The sequence below is a fragment of the Agrilus planipennis genome, unplaced genomic scaffold (assembly GCF_000699045.2).
Source record: "Agrilus planipennis isolate EAB-ADULT unplaced genomic scaffold, Apla_2.0 scaffold228, whole genome shotgun sequence".
NCBI classification, from domain to species: Eukaryota; Metazoa; Arthropoda; class Insecta; order Coleoptera; family Buprestidae; genus Agrilus; species Agrilus planipennis.
This window is the reverse complement of record NW_020439016.1, coordinates 168728-195325: the sequence shown is the minus strand read 5'-3', so window position 1 is coordinate 195325 and position 26598 is coordinate 168728. Positions and strand designations below refer to the sequence as shown.

Sequence of the window (26598 nt, the reverse complement as noted above, 5' to 3'; positions counted from 1 at the left end):
TTTAGATGGGATGCCAAATTCCTTCAACCCTTCTTAACTTTTTCATACCATTTTTCAATAGATCATTTGTTAATAATTATTATTATTTTTAAAATAGAAAGTAATTGAGGGTATGAAGAAGTCTTCCTCAATTTCTATTGAAATTTAAATTATTTTCTCCTGTAATATGCACGAAATATTTCAAAAATTTTTTAAGTAGGACAATAAGTAAAACGTAGGTACGATTACATTAATAATATATTTCGTTACAAAAGCACACCTTTATATATAAATTCATGAATATAATATAATACATTTTTACATGTTGCACATTTTCCATCACAGATTATCTCTTAATTCGGTAGATATTGATACATGTATACATTTAGATAAAAGTTGCATGTGATAAGTAGTATTATTCTTAATCCCTAGCAGTCATGTCTTATAGGTACATTTGTGTCATAATTACCTTTAAAAAAGGCTAATAAAAACGTAGGTAGTAGGTATAGGAATATTAAATATATCATGATAATTACTATGATAGATAAAGTCATTACGCTATGGAAAGAACTAAAAAGAAGATTGTGTAAAGCAGAAATAAGTATATAAATACAGGGTGTTCTTTTAAATAGGACAGGAAGGGGACGGAATAAAAAATTGGAAAAATTCATATTCTCTTATGCGAGACTCAATTGTCATAAATATTAATAATTATGTAATCCAAAATAAATCATTAAGAGCAGTATCTTCTATCGCTGTAAGGATGTGTTCAGACTAAGCAAACAAGAACGTAAAAAACGAACTAAATAGATTTAAATGACAATAAATTAAACTATCAAAGATGGTAGGTATACGTGTGCGAACATTTCGTTCGCTTAGTCTAAATGCATCTTTACACCAACGGGAATGGTAAGAAGTAAACCGCACCGTTTAAGCGGTCTTTATACCAGTCAGAGAATGAAAAATCATTTCTTTTTTTGTTTGTTGTTTACCTGATCTATTCAATTGCCTGAGCGTCCTTTTGTTCTTGTTTGACCGAATATTCTACTAAAACAAATGTCACAGTTCCCACTATTGCCAAAAACACAAGTATACCCAATTGAATTGTTAAAAGTACATAACTCGCGTAGAAGAATGAAGCTGCAGTTGCTACTGACTGAAAATTAAAAAAAAATACGAATTAGGGATTAACTAATAGAAGAAGGAGTAATTGTAGAAACTCAATAATTATTTTTTTGTGCTGCGATTTTTATATTTATTTAATTTTGAAACCTGAAAATGTTTTCTTGAATTTTGTTAGTGTAACGCTTACCTCTATAAGACTTAGGGGTTATTCATAAAATACTTTCGCAACTAAGGGCGAGTGTGACGAGATATAACAAGGGTAGAGGAGGGGTCCAAAAAAATATGACGTTCACATTTCATCCATTTTATTTTAATGTTTTTCTTAACTTAAAATCGTTTATTGGGAAGAGCTAGCTTTTGTGACGTAATATTTGTTAGGGGGTGGTGACGTATTTTATGGTCGACCCCTTATTCGTATGTGTTTATACAATTGTTATCTAGTTATCTTACCTGAACAAATTTGAAAATTGCAAACGCAGAGGCACTAATATCGGCATATATGCTTCCCAATATGGAAAAAACTTGAGTGTTATAACAAGCATCTCCAAATCCCAACAAAAACGAACAAAGAATCGCCAAAGCTGGAGAACTTGTAATAAAAGCTTTGTCATCTGTGTCCCCGAATGGTGAATTATTTGGTAAATTTAGGAATGTAATAAAATAGGCAGCTACGTGGAAAATAAACCCTGCAATTACAATTGGGTCTCTACCCCATCGAGAGAATCTTGATCCCAGTATCCCAAAAAGGGCACCACCTAAAAAAAAAGAATTTTGTTCATGTCTGATAAGTTTCTATAAATGTACAATGTTTTGTACGCTTTAAGGAGTTTTAGTGATAAAAAGTTCCATTTAAATGAATAATATGCGAAAAAAGTGTTTTTGCTCCGCCACTACCAGTAAATAACTTATCAATTTCATAAAGAATCTTACTGATACGATTTTATATTGGAAGATAAATTATTATCAGGTTTTCAACTTCACAAATTATTTATCGAGTACAGAACAATACAACTAAAAGAATATGTTTCTTTTAATCAAAAACCTATAATGAGGTACTTGTACAAATTATGTTTCGAATTCTATTATTCCGATAAATACCGTTTTCAAGTAATTAGTAACCTGAACTAAAATTGATACTGAAAATAATTGTATTTACCAATAATTTCTCCAAGTCCAATAAAAATCCCTGATAATCCAACAAGCTGTTTGGCTTGGGATCCAAACTGCTTAGTAAATCCAATACAAGAACTGTAAACACCACTGAAGAAAGATAGAGAAATTCCTTAAAAAAAGAAACAAAAACAATTAGAAACAGATTAAAAGAAGTATATAGATGTAAAATTAAATGTAATGTTACTTTCATTTTTAGAATTTATTTCTTGAAAAACTATCAAATCTGTCAATTTCGACTTTTGTAGAGTTCAAATCAATTGCTCACAAACAGTGCTATAACTTACTACTAAAGTCGTGAATACTCAGGGAAAGGTTTAAATTTTATGCCCTCAAAATTATAGTACTTAAAGAATAGAAATAACAGTATAATTGCAATTTGATGACCACAATGGCATTGCACATAATTTAGAGGAGAAGTATGAGGATTAACAACAGTATGATCTGAAGAAACATAACATTGACTTTTTTGTATGAACAAAAAGATTGCAGGATTTAGGGATTTCTTGAAAAATATTTATTAAATTTTTATTTTATACTGGAGTTAAGTTGGTCGTGTGGATCTGACTTTGTTTGGTATTGTACTGATTGGGAAATTGTTCGATTTCAAATAAATACAAATAAGTATGTAAAGAAAACTGGGAAAACTTCTTGAAAATAAACCAATACATTTTCAGTTTACGTTAATAATAACGCTTAATAAGTTCATTGAAATCCTAAACAATTTTAATAAAAAATCATAATTGCGTAAATAGGGAAAGCATCAAATTTAGGCAGAAATTTACGTTACGCCACTGGTCAAAAGCCTTTTTCACTGCTGTTAATAAATAGATTTTAACTAATAATTACTATAGAATTTATTGTCATTTCACTGCACTCAAATGAAATATTTACCGGATTATCTTAAGTAAAAATAAAAACTTCACAAAACTTGTACCAAATTTCCCTTGCGGGGTTTGTGAGTGAGCCTCTTGAGTTCTGCGCCCCTGATAGTCATCAGCCCCTAAATACGGCATTTCTCATAAAATAATAATCAAATCAAAACGTAACACCTTAATACTGGTTTCCGTCTTTTATAGTGAAAGTCAAATGAATATTATTACTCACCTGTATAGAAGAAGGTGAAACACAGAAGTAACATTTTTCTTGTACGAAATAATTTAATGGCTCCAATGAAAGCGTCTCTAGGGCTTTGTTGGACTTCAACTATGTCTCCTTCTTCGAACTGTGGTTTTGGTAATAACAAAAATATTCCAACCCCAACACCGGCAACTACACTCAGAACAATTACTGTTACATTTCGTGTAGATTTATCTATCTCCGTTAATCCTTGAAATTGGAAAAATACGAAAAGATTGCCAGCAAACATGCTGACTTGTAATAAAGCCCAAAAAATTCCTGAATTTCTCGATATAGTATCTTTAGTCGAATTTAAAGTTAGATAATTTCCTTGTCCTGTCCAAATTAGAGCCGCCCCTGTACCGATTATCACACTTGCTAGATAAAGTAACCATGTTTTTGGAGACAGGAACGTTAAAATAAAAAACCTGAAAATAGAAACAAAAATAAATTACAAGATTTTAATATTAATTTAATAAGAAATCGTAATGCCCAGTTATTTATCTTTGGAAATAAGTTTTGAAATAAATCAATATAAATATCACGTAAATTACTGTATTATTAATAAATAGATCAGGGATAGGCAAAGAAAAAACATTTCCTATTTCATGTAAATATCCAGATACTATTTATAAAATTGCAAATATTCTTTTAATCCGGACCTGTTAAACATAAGATTTGTTTTTCTGTAGCTTGTAGTTGGTATTAACAAATAATGTTGGCATCATTTTTAAGTAGGTATAGAAGAATAAAGAATTCTTTATCGAAAACGATCTATCGAAATCGACAATTTCTATATAGCATAGTTTTATTAATTTCACAATGAGGAATTGATTGGCATTCTTTGTTATCATACATTGTTCTTATTATTGTGGCGTCCTCATTTTGTACTTTTATGACATTACTGTTAAAATAAGACGAGTACAAAAATAGAATGAGACTTTATTAAACTTTTGTCACATATTTTAATAAATTAATACGTACAAATAGGTTATAGATCCGTATATCATGACGATTCTTGGTCCTGTACTCGATATTATTGAAGGTGCAGACCAATTGAACAGCGAAAATATGGCATATATAAGAGCTAAACTAATGTAGCCATCACCGTTAAAATTTGGATCTTCATTGTTTTTATAGCTGTCTAATATTGTTTTCTGAAATAGAAGAAAAAGGCCTTACTTTATATCAAGAAATATAATGCGGTTGATAAATGAATGAATGAATGAATAATACAGAATTTTAGTACACTAATTTACATTATTTTTCATTACATTACATTACAAAATATAATTTGAAACTGCCACCAAAAATGTTTAAAGTCTAAATAGATCACACATAATCCTTATAATTATTAAAGATAAATGCATTTGGTTTAAATTAAACTGCTTTTACAATATTGATAACATGATCTTCCACAATAATTAAAGGAATTATAGTTAATAACTGTTTAATAGGTACGTATAAAATTATTATAGGTATAGTTAGGACGATCAAAATTGGTACAGTCCGCAATAAATTATCTGTGAGAATGGACATATCACGTCTAGTAAAGACAAAGTGAAAAGAGATAACCGAATAATAATAAGCGGTACAGCAATTAGAAGTTGCTTAGGTACGCCAAAGTTCAGGATCGGCTTTATAACTGCCTGGTTGGAATTATATCTTTAAATAAGCGTCTTTTCTTTCCTAAATTCCTGAGAATGTTGAACTTTCTTTAAAGTCCGCAACATGCTTAAATTCTTCTTGTCTACATTCTCTCTCTTTTATACATTAATTGTGTAATGTTATTCCTTTTTCCTTAATACTGACCGCTGCAATACCTATCTGACATCTCTTTTCTATGCTTACGATATTCCCTACGTCTGTCGTGACTAAAGATAGGCGTTCTGACAGCAACTGCTCTAGTCTAGTTAAGAAGTTGAAAGAAGTAAATGTGACAGTTTTATTATGGACTACGCCAATTTGAAACGTCCCAACTATATCTACCACGTTATTTCAAATGACTATAGTAACAAATTAAGGTGATTTAATTTTCGGTTATTTCACTATTATGTTCATTGTACAAAGTCAATTCCTACGTGCATTCTTATGAAGGAAATAAAAAGAATTAGTAGAAAGCTATTAGTCTGTTTAAAAGGGGTGATACGAGAGCATCAGGGGTCTGATTAGAACAAAAATGTGATTTTATTAATAGAAATTAACCCTCGATTTAATCCTCGTGAAACTATTTATAACAAATTTAATTGTTATAACCATTTAACAATTAAAAAAGTAGCCTAAATCATCCTCGATGACCTCCTATTCAGGTCTGTAAAGTTTCATCGAAATTGGTTCAGTTGTTTCGAAGATTAGCCCGTATACGAGGGTGGATTGATAAGTTTCCGGCCTAACCAAGAGATGACGCCACTAGGCCTACCTTGAGGTGACATTCTATAGTACCATCCTTGGATAGCTTGTAGCTATAGTTTCAGCCCGATCTCCTTGCTAGTGTAGGTTTGACAGCACGCTGAACAAGACGCCTCTGTGGTTTTCGTAAAAATGGAAAAGCAGGAAAATCGTGCTGTCATCAAATACTTTTATTTGAAGGGGTTAACGCCGAAGGAAATTAAAAAAGAGATGGACTCAACACTGGGGACATCCTCCCCGTCATATTCAACCGTTAAGCAGTGGGTTTCCGAGTTTAAAAAGGGTCGTGTGAGCACCTCTGATGGGCCTCGCTCAGGACGCCCCGTTGAGGTCACAACTCCAGATATGATCGAAAAAATTCATCAAATAGTGCTGGGAGACCGCAGATTGAAAGTGCGTGAGATAGCTGAGACCTGTAAGATGTCATATGAACGTGTGCAACATATTTTGCACCAACATTTGCATATGGAAAAGCTCTGTGCAAGATGGGTGCCGCGTTTGCTAACAGTCGACCAAAAATTGATTCGAAAAAACATTTCTACCGCAAATTTGTCATTGTATAAGCGTAATCCAAGCGAATTTTTGCGTCGATTCGTAACCGTTGACGAAACGAGGGTCCACCACTACACTCCTGAAACCAAAGAACAGTCTAAACAGTGGATTGGACCAGGGGAACCAACTCCAAAGAAGGCAAAAACAATTTTTTCGGCGAACAAGGTTATGGCTACTGTTTTTTGGGATGCAAGAGGTATTATATACATTGATTACCTTGCAAAGGGTAATACTATCACTGGTCAATACTACGCAGACTTATTGCAACGTTTGAGCCACGAGGTGAAAATTAAACGACCTCATCTGGCGAAGAAAAAATCTTGTTTCATCACGATAACGCACCAGCGCACACGTCAATCGTTGCGACGGCTAAAATCAACTATCTAAAGTTTGAATTGATGCCGCACCCTCCTTACTCTCCAGACCTAGCCCCGAGTGACTATTTTCTGTTCCCTAATCTCAAAAAATGGCTTGGCGGTAAGAGATTTGCGGACAATGAAGAAGTAATCGAAGCTGTAAATGGTTATTTTGAGGAGCTTGACGAATCAGTCTATAGAGATGGCATTAATAGACTGGAACACCGCTATGAGAAATGTATCAGCCTTGGAGGAGATTATGTTGAGAAATAAAAAAAAAAATTTTTAAAAACCTTGTTTTTCTTGGTCAGGCCGGAAACTTATCAATCCACCCTCGTAGACAAACTGATAGACACACTATAATTTTTTGAAAGGTTGTTTACATCTTAATAACACTTCAATAACTGGTTGAACTTAAAACAAGGTAATTATTTCGAAATTATAGACAGATATACTTCATAATTTATATGTATAAGGTGTACAGATAACGTATAATCGGCAAGTTGAGATAGTATAAAATTTTTGTAAGGTTACAATTGAATTAGAATTGCTACTTTCGAAAGTTTTTCATTTAGGTGATTTGTCGTCAAAGCTTTTATTATTCGCTATTTACCTAGACTTTTAGGCTTGCTCTAGACCCTGTGGAAATTAGTTCCACTAATTCATCCCTCTGAGTGATTTTTATTCAGTATACTCTTATTAATTATCATTTTTTCTCAGTGATGCATTCCCATATTTTTACTGATATTATTTTTTAATTTTTTTCGTCTGTATTTTTTAAGTAAGTAGGTAATGAATTTAATAAACAAAATATGTAACAAGTAATCAAACTTGACATTTCTGCTGATGATGGTAAATACCAATTTAGGTTACAGAAGATAAAACTGATATAATGGCACTTGTAATCGCAATATTATAAACAATTTATTGAGTTATAAGCATATTGATCTACTTTCTCAAAAAACGAAATTTTATATTGTTCCAGTAACATAAATACATACCAGCAGAAATGGAATATAGTGTACGCAATCTTTTAACTAATTAATTAATCTCACTGATACGAATACATACATGTACGTATCCAAAGGAAATAAATAATAAAAATAATGTCTATTCGATACTTAAAGACAAACAGCTGGTTTATAGCGTAAAAATGTCATTGCAGATGGATGATTTTAGTGTTTGTTTGAATTAAACTTTTGCCATATACATATACGATTAAGCAAGGTGTTATTTTAAAATATTAACACATACAAATAGGTTGTATATACTAAATGGTAAATTTGCAGGACTTGAAAAACTGACGTTATATTAACGTTGTCGTTATAACCGATATTGTTATAACCAATAAGTTCCATTATATATTATGTAGTAATTTTTTGTGGGTAGGTAGAAGCTTGAATCTTTTAGGTAGATACATGGGACTCCAGTATCTGCTATTTATAATTTTAACTTAATACATTCTGCGCTTCTAACCACTAAAAAAAGGAAGAACCTTTAACATGAAAATGACGAAGTAGCCTCAGCCCTAAGGGTTTTCTTCTAATATTGTAAAGTACAAAACTCTAAATATGAATTTACTGAATAATGATAAATAATAATGTATTAATAGCGTTTTCATTAAGGATTCTTTCGGTAACAGATGTTTTGTGGTTTTACATATAAAATCTCCCAGTACCTACTTACTTTGGTCATAACTTTTAAAATAAAACATGAACAATTATTCTTCTTTCTCTTCCTCTCTTTCTGTTTCACTCTCTCGCACACGCTGTCTGTAATTATTATTTAATAGCTACTAAATATCTATTTATACAATACCCATATGCATACATTATGTTATGTGCTACCCACAAATCAAACTTTTACTTTCCTTAAACACGAATGCAGGCAACATTCCATTTGATAGAAGTAGTAAAATACGTTATCTTAATTCAAGGTTTCTAGTGTTTTAAAAATTCGTTTGGAAATTGGAAATACATAAATAGCTTTGCCAAACAAGTTAGCGTAGAATTTTTGAGATCAGACTAGAAAAATAGATGCTATAGTTAATTAATAAGTATATACTAACTAATTAGTTGTAATGCAAATTAACATGAACAAAACTAGCCGAACAATGAAAATGATGCAATAAGTCGGTAGCGATAGTCAGCAATTTTTAAAAACAAACAGTATATACCTTATTTATCTTAATCATTAAAAAAAAAACAAATTACAAAAAAATAGTGAGTGAAATTTCTGAGACATTATACACTACGTAAGAATGTTAATTACTGATGTAGAAGCACTTACAGTCGAGAACATAATAATTAGTTGAAAGTGTTAATGAATGATAATTAGATACCTATCCTGGGGCTTCTGTCTTTACTTCCTTTAAAGCCGAACAAACAGAATAGCTCAAAACTGAAGTTTACTTCAGTCCCTGAAGAAGGTAACTTTGTTACCGAAAAGTGCTTCGGACAACTACAGTGTCGTGTTTTGGCGTTGGGGTTTTGAGCTATTCTGTTTGTTCTACAACAACCGCCAAAGTTTTTCCAATCTTCATATTTCCTTTAAAGCCCTTCATCTTGCAAATGGTCAACAATATAACGTATCGGCAACAAGTTTTAACTTTTCCTGGTTTCTAAAGATTTCTTCAGCATATATATTTATGTAGAAACGTCCTTGTGGACATTCTTTTGCTTGCATTCTATCTACTTTTTAATGCGACAGTGTTACATCAAACGTTTTTTCAAGGCGCAAAATATTTTTGTCTATTATATATATTGATCTCTAAAAATATGTAGGAAATCCTAATATATAAATTTANTGATTTCATTTAATTGTAAAAGTTTTCTGTTCTTAATTAATACCTCAATAAAATAAAACTAAATTTTCTTTTTTTTATTTCAGATGGCACCTGCATGTATAGAGATGTGGTAAGTGATTTGCTTGTTTTTATTCTAGTAAATTTAAAAGGTTTAGAACCTCGCCTAGTTGTTTTTTAGCAAGTATAATACTATTTTGGGGTAATTATTTATTATTAAAATGGTAAGTAGGTATAATCATAATTTTTATAATGGAATAGTTCATTCAAGTAGTTTGTAAGTGAGTTTCAGAATGGTTTCGTTAAATCGGGAGAGTTTACAAATAGTCGCGTATTTTTCTGTATCTTTTACAAACACAAGAGTTCTTGCAAGCGATTAAGAGTAGTATTCGAACGCAGATTTTACCGTAACGTATTTACTATGTCTTTTGCGAAAACAAGAGTTCTTGTAAGCGCTTAAGAGTTCCGCAACTTAGTATTCAAACGCAGATTTTACCGTAACGTATTTACTGTATCTTTTGCGAAAACGAGAATTCTCCGAAGCTTTTGAGAGTAGTATTCGAACGCAAATTTTACCGTAACGTATTTACTATGTCTTTTGCGAATACGAAAGTTCTTGGAAGCGATTAAGAGTAGTATTCGAGCGCAGATTTTACCGTAAGGTATTTACTATGTCTTTTGCGAATACGAAAGTTCTTGGAAGCGATTAAGAGTAGTATTCGAGCGCAGATTTTACCGTAACGTATTTACCGTGTCTTTTAAGAATATGAGAGTTCTCGGAAGCGATTAAGAGTAGTATTCGAGCGCAGATTTTACCGTAACGTATTTACTGTGTCTTTTAAGAATATGAGAGTTCTTGGAAGCGATTAAGAGTAGTATTCGAGCGCATATTTTACCGTAATGTATTGAGTGTGTCTTTCGTGATTACGAGAGTTCTTGGAAGCGGTTAAGAGTGCCGTAAATGTAGTATTCGTGCGCAGATTTTACCGTAACGTATTTACTATGTCTTTTACGAATACGAGAGTTCTCGGAATCGGTTGAGAGTGTCGTATATGTAGTATTCGTGCGCAGATTGTACCGTAACGTATTTACTATGTCTTTTGCGAATACGAGAGTTCTTGGAAGCGATTAAGAGTAGTATTCGAGCGCAGATTTTACCGTAACGTATTTACTGTGTCCTTTGTGAATACGAGAGTTCTCGGAATCAGTTGAGAGTGTCGTATCCCTAGTATTCGTGCACAGATTTTACCGTAACGTATTTAGTGTGTCTTTCGTGAATGCGTGATTTCTTGGGAGCGTTTGACAGTGTATATATACATATTATTCGTGCACAGATTTTATCGTATCGTAATAGTTTCCGCCGCTCCTGAATGGGAACTGTTCGTAAGGGGTTTGCGATTTCCTTTTTTTAACGCTAAAGTTATCGTACCTCGTATTTATACAAATTGATGACTCAGATTTCCGGGAATAGCGAAGGAACTTCACCAGTTTCACGCGCCGTGCCGCTTTAACGTACCGCGTGCGAAGTCAAATCGGAAACGTTTCAGAATTTCCAACTGCAGGGATGAATTTCGTTCCAGGATATCCGACTTCATGATTTCAACGACAAGGCTTTTCATCGTATGGATCACTTTCATAGTAAGATGCATGTTTTTTAATATGTTTTGAAAGAGATTTGTTCTCTCATGCTACTGTATTATACTTGCTAAAAATTAATATTACGTTGGAAATTAATGCGCCAGATTAATGTCAATTGTGACCTTTGCAATAAATAATAGACCGTCACAAAGGGCCGCGAGGGGAAGTGTAGTGTAAAAGTGAAATGTTTTTAAGAAGGAGAAAAGAACAAAAACATGAGGAAGGAGAAGAAAATGGTAAAACAATTAATAGATAATAAATAAGTATTGAAAAATTTTATTACCAAAGAATAGGAAACGGCAGAAATCTAACGGATCACATTCAAATGACTCGTTTTTACATAAGTGATGCAAAATGGGGTTGGTGGTTAAATCTCACTAGTGTATTATACTTACTCAAAATGAATATTACATTAGAAATTAATGCGCCAGATTAATGTCAATTGTGATTTTTGTAATAAATAAAAGACCGTCACAAGGGGCCGCGAGGGGAAGTGTAGTGTAAAAGTGAAATGTTTTTAAAAAGAAGAAAAGAACAAAAACATGAGGAAGGAGAAGAAAATGGTAAAACAATGAAACACTAATGAGTAAGTATTGAAAAATGTTTAATATGTGTTACTAGCTCATGTTATTTTGTGAGCAAAACAAAAAGGAAAGATCAGGAATCTAACAAACTACTTTCAGATGGCTCGTTTTTTACATAAGTGATGCCAAATGGGGTTAGTGGTTAAATATTATTACATGAATATACACATCTGGTATGTAAATAACTAAAGTTAATTAATATTTAATTTTCATGTTGGGTATTTTGTGAATATTTACAAGTAATTTAAGTGCTACTATCTTGTTGATTTACTTTCGACATTTATTTTTATTTTAGACATATGCGATTAATTTCGGTTTCTCTTGCATCTTTCAATTTAATTTTGTGTTTCTGCTATTGTTTTTCCACAGTAATGCCCTAATAGCTTACATTCTTATGTTGAAATTTTATGGCATATTTTGCAGTAGGTAAATGTTAGTATTTTATATATCTATATCGGTTACCCTCTATAAATATAATCGAATATAACCTAGTTATCTTTTTTCTAATTCTTCTTGTGTCGCCTTGCAAAATTCAATACTGATATCATCGTTATTAATTACCATTAGTTTTTGTACGGGAATTTTAACCTCTACCACAATTTAGTCCGGGAAAACCATTTCTACATGAGAAACTAATTTTTCTTGAGAAAACGGTTATTGCTGGGTCTTATTAGTTAAAAATAAAACGAACTTTTTTATTATAGTATGGGAAATACCTACTGTTATTGGCTTTAGAATTAGTAAACATCATAAATATGTATACAAGAACAATTATTTTGTACACATACTTGAAATGGGCTTAATATTTCAATTAGTTCATTTATGGTTTCATAAAAGTAAGATAGGTATTAGGTTCTTTTAATAATAAGTCGTATTTATCGTTGTTAATATTCAATTTTTTTTTGATAAAAAAAATACCACAGACTGACTTATTGATTAATGATATCTGCATTAAAAGGATAAATGCCCCAATTGACGATTATTCGAAATGAAGATAAGGAAATGCATTATTCAAAAATTAATAAAAATGTCTAATTTTACTTTATGATTACTCACAATAAGGTTTATAAATGCTAAGGATTTAAAATATTTTTATTAAAAGTTTACCATAGTGATGAGGAAAATTGATCTTGGTCTTGAAGTTTTGGTCTTGAGAAAATACGAAACTAACACCAAGACTGTCTTTATACTAGGAAGACCAAAACCAAGTCCTAAGACCAAGATTAAAACAAACGAAAAATTATTACTTCTAGTGGATTTATCAGTTAAACTATTTGAAGAAACTTTAATAAATTCTTTTTTTGGGACAAAACATTTATGGTATTTGAAACTTTCAGTTTACTTTACGTAAATATAAAAAAAAAGAAACTTGACCATTGTTTCAAAAAAGGGATCTACAAAAATGTTCTTGGTGTAAGTGTTCTTTGTTCTTATGTCTAGACAAACTAATTTTTTTTTTTAATATTTTACTTCGTTCAAGTACCTCGTACTATGTATTTCTTTATTCTAAAAGGTCAATTTATGCAACGGAGGAAGGGCCAATTTATGAAACGATTTAATTTGATAAACTTCGTACTGGTAACTAAAAACAATTATATACTGTCATAATTTGCAGTAGTTTTTAATTTATCTAAATTACGATATGCCTTCCGAAGATAATATATGCTGATGTAAAGTTGTAATCAAACTTCACCGATTAAGTACATATTGACAATGGATATAGGTAATCACACTTTTTATTGTTTATTTATTAGATTACGAGTACTTTTTCATTTCGGTTTAACTGATCAATTTACTGATACATTATAATTTTTCCTTTTAAAAAGTCTAGATAACAAAAACAATGGTTTACATATTTGTATTGTATATAAGCTTTTACCTAATTCAGAAAGGTAAACTAGCAGTTGTTTGTTTTTCTAATACTTACTAGAAATATGGTGTTCATCTTTAATAAAACGCGAAATGGTATTTTTAATATAATGCCTTTCAAGAACAACGAAAGGGGTAGAGGTAGACCTAGATTAGATTACTGTTCGCAAATAGTTAAGGATGTAGGATGGTCTAGTTTTAGGGAAATGCGAAGATTAAGTCTTAAGGACTGACGACCTTGATGAAGCAAAAGTAAAACTAGAACAAACTAAAAAAAATTGAAATTTTCATTTTATTATTGTTACAATTGTAATTTTTTTGGAACACAATATGCATAAAATAATCGTTTTATTAAGTAAGGTGCAACAGTTATTTACGTAAAAAATCATGTTCCTTTAGACCAAACAGTATTTTATGTTCTTGCTTTGACCATAAAATTCCAGAATGTAAATTGTTATCCTTGAATCGTAGCTCGTTTAAATGCAAATTCAGTTGGATTCATTTTTTATTTACCTCGCTTGTAAATAAATATTCTCATAGTTTGGGTAGTGTGTAGCCCGCATTAACGGAATAAAAAAATATGTATATTCCTTAGTGACCTTTATCAAGTCCCGGGTTCAATGTTCTGTACACTCCGTACGTGTTTAAAATATAGTAAGTATTCTAAAAATGTAAAAGGAACCGAAAAGGAACCAGTTGAAAGTGTAATTCCATGCGGTAATCGAAAGCAAATCCTACAGTCATCATTTCGATTTTGTATATTTAGGCTTTTATTTGAATTTACATAAGTATTTTAATAATTTAAGGGTTTTGATAAAATTTATAACTTCTATCATTTTGTGAAGCTAAAAACTGGAGTTCAACAATATCAGAAAGAAAATGTCTGGCGGTTTTTGCAGAGAAGAAAAAGGGTGGAAAAACAGATAAGACATCATCATCATAAGGTCATCAGTCCTAAGACTGGTTGGACACGTACCTCCACTCTTTCCTATCCTGAGCTAAACTTCGCATTTCCCTGAAACTAGAACAGCCCACATACTTAACTATCTAATCTAGGTCTACCTCTACCCCTCCTAACTCCTGTTTCTGCCTCTAATATGTCTCTGACTAGACCTTCATGCCTGAGAAGGTGTACTATCAGCCTATCTCGCTTATTTTTTATTGACTTTCATAGGAAGAGAAAATTATAATGAAAATATAAAGTAATACTGATGATGCTTTCACTTATTGTAATCTCAATCTCCTCATGTAGCATGAGGGATATCAATGTAGATTACTCGTTAGGTCCTCTACAAAAAAAATCAGCGATACTCCTGTGAGGTACCTATGTCTTAGGGGGTTTTTATAGGAATCTTATGTGGCAAACCTTAGGATACATGTATAACCTTACAAAGATGTGAACAACCCCACCATCTGCCTTATGGAGTTCGATCAAATATAGGAACTTTTCTAAGACAAAGTTGCGGTTATCTGCTAGTGGGTCATATTCCAAAATTGTCAATTGATATAACACGACAAGTTGGTAAGGGCTTTCGCGGTCAGTAGTCTAAAGGCCGTAGTCCACATCCAGCATCGTAAATGAAAGGACTTCTGAAGAAGTCACCGCTCGTGCTAGCGAAACGTTATGAAGCAACTTCAATCGACGACGGCCTTTAGACCCGAAGGAGAGACGAGGAGAGCATCATGATATAATCCGATTGATTTTCCCAAATATTTTTTTTTAAAGGGCGTAAGAAAAATCACATATGGCATTCATAGTGGTGCGCGAATTAGGAAAGACGTTACGTACATGCCTTGTGGGACAGCCTAAAATGGGGTAAACACGAGGGAGTGTGGCTAATCTCATTGGGACCCTAGCTGATTTACTCTTGAAGATTTTTTATATGTAAATATTTCTTTCCTTAATTCCTCCAATAATTTGTAATTTTGGTCAAAATTAAAAAAAAAATCAAAGTTTTGTATTTTTTTTACTCGGTACTTTGGGCAGGCATTTGGAAGAAAATATTATTGATTTTTAATATCAGTCGGTTTATCAAAGAAGGATAAGTTAGGGGAAAAAGTATGGAAGTATAAAAAAACGCTAAATCTTTCGGGAAGACCCTGACACCCTCAACGTCTCCCCTTTAGCTTGACAACTTGACATTATTTCATTGAACACTCTCTACAGACATAAGTTAGACATTTTTGAATGAAACTTAAAAATTCTTGAAACAACAATACGTACAATGCTACAACGATAAAAAGCACTTACATTTATAGATATACATTAAACATTTTTTGTCTTTATCTTTATTTCTTTTTATTCTAATTTTTCAAAAATTGTATTTTGATCTAGTTTGAAAAGTTTGAAAACTTGTCAACTCACTTGTATATTTCCCATAGTCTGGAATGCCGTAAAAACAAACATGAATCCGAATCCTAGGAGCAGGACATTTAATAATTTTTTGTTTATAGTCATTCTGATATCGTGCGGATTAAAAAGACAATTCTTTACTTTCACTAAACAGTATATAATAATCCTGCACGGATCGTATCGCATCACTTACACTAACACCCGGCCAACTGGCAGCGATAAACTTGTGTCGCGCTCTTTTATAATACTTTCACTATTTTTTATTGAACCGGTATTTACAGTACCGAATTACTCAATATCATACGGTACATTGTACAGGTAACGCGTATTATATCTTTCTTATCACGACAATTAAAGATCAATCAAATAAACTGGATAAGTAAATAAAAAGCAAACGTTCTAAAACTTATCTGGTAAATTGAGCCTACTTGTAAAATTGTACTAATTATTATCAAAATATTGTCTACTAAGTCAAAATAGATTTCGAAACGTGGATTATTTCTGTAGTAGGTATAACTACACTATGCCAAGCGGTTGCGGAAATATGAAATACTCATTATCTTTGTACGTGTAGTCGTACTTCTTATGTATTCGCTGCATACACAATCCTTAGATATGAAGGTCGAACATTGGATATAACAATAACATGACAATAACAGTGGTATATACAGTGGGTAATTGTATATAACAGTAGTAATGTCTCCTACTACGATTTAATTAGTAGTATTTTCAGTAGCGTTCTATTCAACTTCTTCATAATACGTAATTCATTTATATAACGATTTTTTTTTACCTTTTTTACAATACTACTTCCGAAATATTCTGCATTTTGTAAAAATAGCGATTCAAAATTTTGAATTATTAAATTCACAAGTACGAACTGTTGACTATGATTTCTTTTTATTTAAACAGTCATAGTATAGTAATGTAAAATTAATAGTATTTTTATGTAGTGCTGATACAAGTGGTTAAGAATGGTGAAATTAAAGACAAGCCACTTTACGAAATCCTGTTATTACATAAATATAAAGTAGCTTGAACAACGTAAAGAGCGAAAATTTGCGTGTTCAAATGTGAAAATTGTTTAAAATGGAAATTTGTCAATATTTCCTTCATGCAATTTCGCTAAAAAAATATTTTTGTCAAAACACCCTGCCGCGGTTTCATTTTAAATTGACTTGAACCACAGTAAAAAATGAAATTTTACGGATATAAATTTAAAAATTGATTAAAAAAGAGCGCGAATTATGAATCATTTCCTTCGATTTTGCAAAAACACATTTTCGTCAAAACTCATGTCACTTTAAGGTAAATTAGTTAAAAAGGACTCGAAATTATGGAGGATTTTTTTCGATTTCTCAAATACTCATTTTCGATAATAGGCGTCTAACTTTTAAGGGCTTTTATATCAAATCAAATTAAATTAGCTTGAACAAAGAGCGAAATTTTACATCTCCAAATTTGAAAATTGTTTAAAAAGGAACAAAAATCATAAATCATTTTCTTCGATTTCGCAAAAATATATTTTTGTCAAAACGCATAGTAAAGACTAATTGAAAACTAATAACATGTTTTTAGTAATTTAGTCGGAGTTTGGATGAATATTTTTCAAGAATAATGTAAAAAAATATTGTCCAATTTAATTTTATGATGGACTTATGCAACCGCACACCATTCGCTGTATATGTGGTAGAATAATGTAATATATTTGGGTATTAAAAAAAGTAAATTACACAATTAGTGTCGACCATTTCGTTTCAAAATTTATTAAATTCGTTATGGTCAGACGCATTAATGTTGCTTAAGTAGAAATAATTAATATACATTAAATTTAATGATCATCTGACGCTATCATTGAAAATTTTATTGTTTCGTTTTTATTTTATTACCTAGTATAGATCTTGACGTAGCTATTATTCATTTAAATAAATGAAAGTGTATTTAGTTGATTTGCCATTTGCAACTGAATGGGATAAGTTACTTATATGAGCGCATCTTTTCCATAGGTTACCCTCTTCTATACTCATTGATTATTTATCTATATCTACGATTATTATGTATTGTATAAGTTGTCTATGGTATAAATGGAATAATAATATCCATAATAGTATAGGTTTTCAATAGTATACAATTGTTTTCTTTTTTTGAATCGACAAGATAATTTAAAAGCTTTTCCGTATTTAATATTTCAAGAGAAAATAATGTGTGTTATGTGGTTTTATTTAGTTGTTTAATTTAGGGCTACTATAGAGGCTATATTTCTTGAAAAGTGCTACATTGGAGGTTAAGTAAAATTTACAGATGACTCAGAAGGTTATATGGAAGTGCAAATGGCTGAAGGGAGTGGAATTTCTTTAATTAGTGACAAAAATAAATAAAATTAAAAAACAAAGACTAAATCGTGCTTGATTTTTAACTATCATTATTGAGTTAGGTCTCATTAATGCATTTATTAATTGCTTAATAGTCGTAACATGGCTGCAAAAGTGAGCAACTAGTCGCTTATTTCAACTGATAATTATTTGAAGTTTGATTTTCAGTGCATTATTCACAAGTACCCTTTTAAGCTTATATTTTCCACACAGATGACTTAGAAGTTACACATTGCATTTGGTAGTAGTGATAAAAAAATACAAGATGAAGAAACAATTTTTTCGTGTTAAACAACTTGCAGATCAAACATTTTTAAGGTAAGCGTTTGTTTTTCAGTTTATTTTCAATAGTTTAATTAGTAGCATGCATACTACACAATGAAATAATTACTGTTTCCAATTTTTTTTTATACCACAAGTTAGTTTTCAAATTATATTACAATAAGCTCCTTATTTGACATTATATGGATAATTTGTATAATTGGTCGTTTTATATTTACAAAAGGTGCTTGTATGATTTTGAATTTGTTTTATGTGTAAGTATCACATACAGACATTTTTAATTTAAGTAGTACTTAGGCAAGTATCTAATTACTAAAAGTACTTTTTATATATTTTTTTTGATTTTATTTGTGTGCAGTTATGAATGTATTAACAAAAATATTATTATTAAGAGATTCAACTGCTTTGATAAACAAAAATTACTACTAGTATATTTATTAATGTTGATATGCTTATTTAACCACTTTATTCATGAACCTTTATACTGGTAGATAAGATGATAATAGAAAATGATTGGGGCAAACAGTTTACATTAATTTGCTTATTAAGCGGTCAACAAAATATGCATTCCAGTAACAATTTCTAACTTATAACGATAATTTGCAGTATTTCTGAAGCTGTAAGCTGTAAATTATCGATTTTATAGTTTTATTTACTTGGTATATATCATTCCTTTGTAAAATATTTATATCTCTTTTAAATTAGTATTTGACTGGTTAGGAAGTAGATTAATAATGATTTAGTAGCTCAAATTCACTTTTATTAAATACTTTGTTAAAGTTACACTTTTGGATATACCAGCAAATTTTATTTATGTTTAAAAGTAAATGCATCCAATACTGTTTTAACAAGATTTTCATGATGTATCACTTCCTATTGCAATTATAAAATTCTATATTTTTTTTATATTAGACTTTCACATTTATGCAGATGTAAATTTTAAATAAAGATAAAAAAATTTCCAAAATTCTGACATGAATTTCATATAATTTGTTTCACTAATTTTTAAAAACAAAAGTTAAAATGATATTTTATAAAGTGCACATGATTAAAGTAAAATTATTTTCAGAGCTGACAAAAGCGAAGTTTTCAATCATGAGGAATTGCAAATTGCAGACCACAGAGTGGAGTATCTGCGGGGTGCTCTTGCAGCTATCAGCAAGCGCATTCCATCTCCGGGTTCTCTCCAAAATTCCGAAGGGAACATAGAAAAACGCATGGTATTTTTAATTTAAAAAACACGCTAATTATTATATTTCACATCTTTTTTTTTTAATTAGAAAAAATATTCTGAATTTCAACTCGGTCAAACGTTCCAAGAACAGGGCTTTCGTAGTACTGAATACGACTGTCAACTAATACAGTATATATTGAGAGAATGTGGACAAGCTGAAATAGATTTAGCCAAAGAACAAGCAGAACATGAACTGAAAGTTGAACAGTTGGTCAGCGCCCCATTGCAAGCAGTTATTGATAATGATTTGCCAAATATTTTTAAGCACAAACAGAATCTGAAAAAATATATTTTAGATAAGGATTCTGCAAGCAATAGATATCATGTAAATCATTTAATATCACATGAATTAATGCAACATTTAAGTAATAATAATAATAACAATTCATAGGCTGCATCAAAGAATGGTCCGCAAAGAGAAGCCCTTAAAGATGATATGGAAGAAGCAGATTCAAAGGTGGAACAACACAGGGATGTATTGGCAGCAGAGATGTTTAATCTGTTGAGAAAAGAGTCTGAATTGTCTCAGTACATTTTACAACTATTAAAATTACAAAGAGCTTACCATGAAAGTGCTTTAAAGAATCTAGAGAAAGTTATTCCTAAACTTGAACAAAATATAGGTAAATTAGAGCATCAAAAATTTTGGAATAAGATTTATGTAGATAAGTTATTAATTTAATTTTTTCGTTGCTCGTTTCTCCTATCTTTTACATGATAATAATAATGATTTTGGGTTTTATAAGAAAGATAAGTAATAATCATATTCGAATAATTGTAGGAGATAGTCCTGTTAAGGCTGTGTTTGGATTAAACTTAGAAGAGCATTTACGTGTAACTGGAAGAAGCATTGCATATCCTTTAGAACTGTGTATTTGTGCCCTATCTGAAATTGGAATGTTAGAGGAAGGACTTTTTAGGGTAGTTGGAGGTAACAAAACACAATACAATTTTGTTATTGCTCTAATTTTTTATTTTTATTTTCAGGTGCTTCAAGGGTTAAAAGACTGAAACTTTCTATAGACTCTGGTTGTTTTAGTCCACCCCTGTTGCAAGAGTACCAAGATGTTCACGTACTCGCAAGCACTTTAAAACTATACCTCAGGGAACTCCCCGAACCCTTGTTAACGTATAGTCTTTATGATGAATGGATGTCATCTATGCGTTATCCTGAAGACCAAAGAATCCTTGTAGTTCAGGAGATCCTCAAGAAACTGCCGGCAGCGAACAGGATCAATCTTACATACTTAGTACAGTTCCTCTCTAAACTCTCGAAAAACCAAGAAAACAAAATGACATCATCGAATTTGGCTATTGTTATGGCCCCTAATCTCCTTTGGCACAAAAATAAAGAAATGGATATTCATATGAGTAATTGCGCCACAATGAACATGATCGTAGAATTGTTTATAAATAAATCTGACATACTATTTATTGATGATATGAGCCCATACTTGAGTTTTACAAGAAGCGATCTGTTACCAGAAGAACCCGAATTCCAACGACCAGTTCTTAATAATGTTAAATTAATTAATCACGAGAACCCTGATGTGCTAGCAACACAACAACAGCAAAGTCACACTCCCACAAATTCTCACCAACTTGATAGCCCTAAGCCGCAGACGAGGATAAGAAAAAATAAATTAGCTCCAACACCTCCCTCTGTTCCCCCGGGGAATTACAAGAGCGACTCAGAAAGCGTAACAGGAATACCCCCATCTTACCCATCCGGAAGCACCACGCTATCGCGGTCGCACAAAGTGAAGAGCGCTATCATCTTGGACGGAAATGTACCCAAAACAAAAACCCAACCCGAAGATAAAAACGTTCTACCACGAAGGCAAAGTTTAGTAATAGAATGTGACAATAATTCATTTATTAATGCCGAAAAATCAAAAGCATTCGATGATCAACAACAACAACAACAGCAAAAGCTTGACATGAGCGTGGTACAGATCGCTAAAGCGAAACCTGTTCATCAGATAACTGCTCAAACTATGAACGTGGAGAAAATGACTATAACTGGGAATAGTTTGCAACAGAAACCGCCATCAGATAGTAAAGGGTTAACGCCTGGACGACCTGTCGCAGCGCCTCGTACTTTTAATTTTGACGAAGGCAGACCGTCGAACGCGTTCAATTGTCGAGAATACCGGACTTCTAGCACTGACAATCTAATGACCAAATCGTTAAATGCAATAGATATTGAAGGTAAGTTACCAACAAGGTGGTGAAGTACATAAAAATGGAATTAATTGATTACAATTAACACATTTACACTTACAAGAACAATTTAATGAGGAACTGAAGGTAAGCAATAGTAATGGTAACAATATCAAAACTAAGGACCCAGGGAAAAAAATTAAAATACTGATCTTACCAATCTTTTTTGTTAAACTTAGGTTGACACTACGAGATAAATTGTAATTAAAAATTGCGTTCTTTTGGTTATTATGATTCTATTGATATCATTGAACAATTCTATTTTACAATTTTAGTGATTCGAAAACAGAAACCGAATATATAGTCTTTAAAAAAAAAATAAAAGCTACTAGTACATACAAGGGTCACAACAGTGTTATTAAGACTGTAAACGCCCTCATATTTCTAAATAGTTAGTTAACCCTTGGAAATTATTGTACCTCCAGTTCCTCCTTAAAGTTCGTACTTTTTATTATTTTATTTTGCATTTTGTGGTTTGTGTTACGTTTAATAAATTACTATATTATTTTGTTTATTATTAATGCACGTCTTGAACCAATAGCATATTGCCAGCACCATGAATTAGTTCAACTTCTTTTTATTAATTATATAGGATTGTAGAATTCGCTTTATTTTTATTTATTTTTTACTTACAGCTGTAGATTTGATCTTAATTTTTTCTTTGTTGCATTTTAAGAATTTTAATATTTTTTTAACATTCGTGTTTGAATAATGTATAATAGAAAATTAATAACACACGACATTTTCCTGGATGTGGTTGTATTCTTTAAAACCAAATAATAAACACCTATACAAATTTTAACTTATATTTTTACTTAGATTCACAAATATAGAATAAAATTACTTTTTTTTATTAATGTGAGGGAAATTCCTACTTCACGTGCGTACTGGCATCATTTGCATTCTTGAAATACAACATAAAGCAGACAAATAATTAGTGGTTTATCATTTTATATTTTACAATGTAAGATTTTGAAGTATTGCCATTTGACTGCTATGTTAAATTGTTATAAGCTTGAGAAAATCAAATAACTCTTTTGTTGGGAAGGTGGTGGTGCATGGTATAATTGTTGTAGACAAATATGTTGGCTATTAAATTTAAAGCATGATCTAAGAAGCGCAAATAAAATTATTATAACTAGAACAAAATACAGGCATGGTGTAATTATTAAAAAATAACAACAGATACTTTAACATATTTTAGTTTTTTTATAGACGAAAAAGGTTATAAGCTCTTTTACGTCTGGGTAATGACTAAATAACGCAAATGGAAACAAAGATAATTATGTATTATACATATGTATAATGCATATAAGAAGCATATATTTCTTATATATGCAAAGTTGCTAATTTTATTGTCGGCATTATTTCCTGTACTTAATCATGCATAATTTCGTTATTGTAGTTTTGTAGATTAAGTGAAAATTCTTAACAGATGTGCTGTTTTTATTATTCGTAACATCAAACAATAATTATTTGTATAGCAGTTGATCCTGTTCAAGTGAGAAATAAACCACGTGAAGAACCCGAACGTCCAAATAAACCAACGGTTCCAGTACGTCCTGCATCTCTAAAAGCGATCCCGAGGTCATCATTCGATTCTTCAAATAACAGTACCCTGTCTGATCCTGCCGTTCAAAGGACTCAGTGTTCGGTGTACAGTGTTGCGCACAAACAGCAGCCTAGTTATGTTAACATTCAGTTGCAGGGTCGTAACGGTGAAAAACACTTACCAGGTCATGATAATTTGATTGCAGAAAAGGAACGGTTTCTTGGACACCAACCTAGTAACGAAAAAACGCAACAATTTTATCCACGGTCTTCGGGTGACATAAAAAGTGACGAAATTATTGTTCCAGTGGAGAGCATACGTACTCGTACTTCATCCCTTGGTAATGGCAGTAACAAACCCGAAGTGCCTCCAAAGTCAGCGGTCATTAAATCAAGTGAAAAGCTCAATTCAGATGTCGGTAATTCGGAAAAAGTGAACGGATTTACTAGAGTCGGTGGTCATGCGCGAACGCAGTCGGACGGGAACATTGTAGATTCTACAGGATCAGGATTACCCCACGCTACTGTTATAAGTGTCCTTCACACTCCTCCCTCGCCGCGCAGCTTGAATAAACCAACGGAGCCACCGCCCCCGCCCCCCGTCCAACGACCAAAGAACGATGCTACTTCAACGCCTACTACTACCGCTGCGGTATCTGATAGCACTAACCTGTGAAACCGAGCATGCGTTGTGGAAGCAATTGCACGCATCTTTTAATATTCTAGTGAAAAGTGGTGATCATTTTCTAGGATTAAGCAATTATTGTAACTAAAAAGGAAACGTGTGAATTAATATTACACACGTAGCAGCTCAGTTACGTTTAAGTTCAGTATAAACTTTCCTTTCAAAGGTAGCAACCCATAATAATTGAGAATAATTGAGTACTTTACATATACTTTAATGTTCTTGTTTCTTTATGAAGGTTTCAACGTAGCATATCTTTCTTTATATTTTCTTTTTTTATAAATAGATGTATTATCTTCGTGTATTCGTTCTGAGGGCGTCCAATAAAAAAAAAAAAGTCTGGCGTTACCCCAATGATGTGTAACATTTAACCTGGATAGCGTGCAAAATTTTCGTGAAAATTGATTGAAGTGATTTTAAAACTTGCTAATCTTTTTATGAAAAATATTCAAATTTTTTTGTAAATAATTTTTGTACCACGTATCTAGAAAAACTATATGGTAATACGTCGTCTGCATTTTCTTTCCCTTTTCTCATTTTCTTCCATTACTTGTCACTGTAGGCAACTTTAATTAAAGATTGAGTTGCGCGCGCCATTTCCTTTCTACTTCCGTTTGCGTCTCATGAAATTAGTTTCATACTCGAGCAATAGGTTGTTACACATCAATAATAATTGATTTAGTTAAATGTTTTTGATTATTACAGATTTGAATGTGAGTCGTTATTGAAGCACGGAAAAATAAATAATAATTTAATGATAAACATAAATTTTCATAAATTCAAAGAAGAAAAGACTTTTGTCATGCTTAAAAGTTCTTGAAATTTTCAGGATTAAGAAGCATTTTGTGATGTTTACTGAACCATACATAAGAAAATTGCAATCATGTATGAATCTGTTATATCTGTAATTAAATCCAATCACTATTATAACTTACAACTAAAACTATTTTGTAGTTCAAGTATCATGTATCAATATTTTGAGTACATATGCTACTTTTGCACTTATAAAATGAAAATCAACAGCAATGGTATTAACGAATAAACAGTTTGATAATCCAGGCATAATCAAGCACAAAAGATGTAAAGGATAAGCGTTGATAATTTAAATAAAGTTAGAAACCAAAATGTGAAGTTGGTAGGAATGAAAACATCATTTTTTTGTTTAGTAAAGTGATTGTTTTTATTAAATTTTAGGTATGTAGTTAACCACATGAATTTCTAATGAAATGTTGCTTGGTGTTTTTATTCCCAAACAACTTTCTTGGGCATTTGATTTAGAAAACGATGAAGCATACTAATAGACTTCATTTAACTCATTTCCAAAAGGAAGCAACAGTGTTCCTGTCTAAGTGTGTGTGTTTCTATATTTTTACGCATTTTATCAAAATAAATGGCAACAAGAAGTATTATATAGATAAAGTAAAATCGAGATTTCGATCTGAAGACTGAGTGATAATTCAAAAAAAGTTTTTTGGAGTGTTAACAAGATACTTGCTTTTTCACGCTAGTCTTAGTATTTAAATAATATTTCTACCCACTAAAAAATATTTAAAAAAGTATGATTGTTACGTTCTTGGTCTTCCCCTTGTTATTAGGTGATGAAAAATGCTTACAAAACATGCGCACAAGCATATTGACGAGGATTTAATGAAACTAGTGCAATATTACTATATATATTAATAATTATGTGCTATTTATATAACAATTGTAAGCCCGTTTTTATGATGCAGTTTAAGCAAAATCGTTATTAGAATAAATTTTATATTTTTACTATGATAAACCATATGATAATGTATGTTTTTTACGTGTTTTCGTACATGAAATTTCATTAAGCGTACTTTTAAACTTAAATAAGGAAATGTTACAATTTTAAGCTTCATATTGCTTGATTTACTATTTCGAATACCTATTCTTTTATGGAAAATTATTGTTATGTTGGAACTTGAAGGAAATATTTGCTATCTGCTTTAGCAATTTATGTTGCTTTTGTTAAGTGAAATAAATTGTTTAAAATATACCTGTTTTGTTTTAATATTGATTGCTTCTTTAAGGGCAGTGTAAATTACAATATATATATGTTAGATTTAATGAGATGTGTTACTATGAAGTAGTATTTAAGTTTTATTGTGATTGCATTTATGAAAAATAAAATGTTATAATATTAAGAACAATAGTTTCTGTTTTTATTTTATTTTACTTTATTTCGCCTTTTTGGCCTTTCCCTCTCCCTTCGTCACCCTACGTCATATTTTCAGGGACCCTCCTAACATATATGATGTCACAAGAGCTAGCCC

The 26598-nt window shown here is 31.4% G+C and overlaps 2 protein-coding genes across 2 annotated transcripts; one reads left to right on the top strand and one right to left on the bottom strand.

Moving 5' to 3' along the window:
• Positions 1–221: 221 nt before the first annotated feature.
• Positions 222–16491, bottom strand: LOC108740755 (UNC93-like protein MFSD11). Its single transcript, XM_018475210.2, has 6 exons — positions 15970–16491; positions 4378–4550; positions 3382–3821; positions 2261–2386; positions 1555–1859; positions 222–1135 (listed from the first exon to the last, which is right to left on the bottom strand). Exons 1-6 carry the CDS (start codon positions 16141–16143, stop codon positions 977–979), a joined length of 1377 nt encoding a protein of 458 aa, XP_018330712.1. The 5' UTR covers positions 16144–16491; the 3' UTR covers positions 222–976.
• A 1559-nt stretch (positions 16492–18050) lies between these two features.
• LOC108740754 (rho GTPase-activating protein 17-like) lies at positions 18051–26321 on the top strand. Its single transcript, XM_025976206.1, has 7 exons — positions 18051–18647; positions 19681–19831; positions 19892–20170; positions 20237–20468; positions 20627–20776; positions 20833–22056; positions 23553–26321. Exons 1-7 carry the CDS (start codon positions 18595–18597, stop codon positions 24293–24295), a joined length of 2832 nt encoding a protein of 943 aa, XP_025831991.1. The 5' UTR covers positions 18051–18594; the 3' UTR covers positions 24296–26321.
• The last annotated feature ends 277 nt before the right edge of the window (positions 26322–26598 follow it).

What these genes read in the sequence shown, in the direction of transcription:
- LOC108740755 (XM_018475210.2), bottom strand. Translation starts at nt 16,143, where the DNA reads ATGCGATACGATCCGTGCAGGATTATTATATACTGTTTAGTGAAAGTA. An exon ending in AGACTATGGGAAATATACAA is followed by an intron (nt 4,551 to 15,969) that starts GTGAGTTGACAA and finishes CTTCTATTTCAG; the next exon opens with AAAACAATATTAGACAGCTA. An exon ending in TTTCACCTTCTTCTATACAG is followed by an intron (nt 2,387 to 3,381) that starts GTGAGTAATAAT and finishes TCTTTTTTTAAG; the next exon opens with GAATTTCTCTATCTTTCTTC.
- LOC108740754 (XM_025976206.1), top strand. Translation starts at nt 18,595, where the DNA reads ATGAAGAAACAATTTTTTCGTGTTAAACAACTTGCAGATCAAACATTT. An exon ending in CTGCAAGCAATAGATATCAT is followed by an intron (nt 20,171 to 20,236) that starts GTAAATCATTTA and finishes AACAATTCATAG; the next exon opens with GCTGCATCAAAGAATGGTCC. An exon ending in ACTTTTTAGGGTAGTTGGAG is followed by an intron (nt 20,777 to 20,832) that starts GTAACAAAACAC and finishes TTTTATTTTCAG; the next exon opens with GTGCTTCAAGGGTTAAAAGA.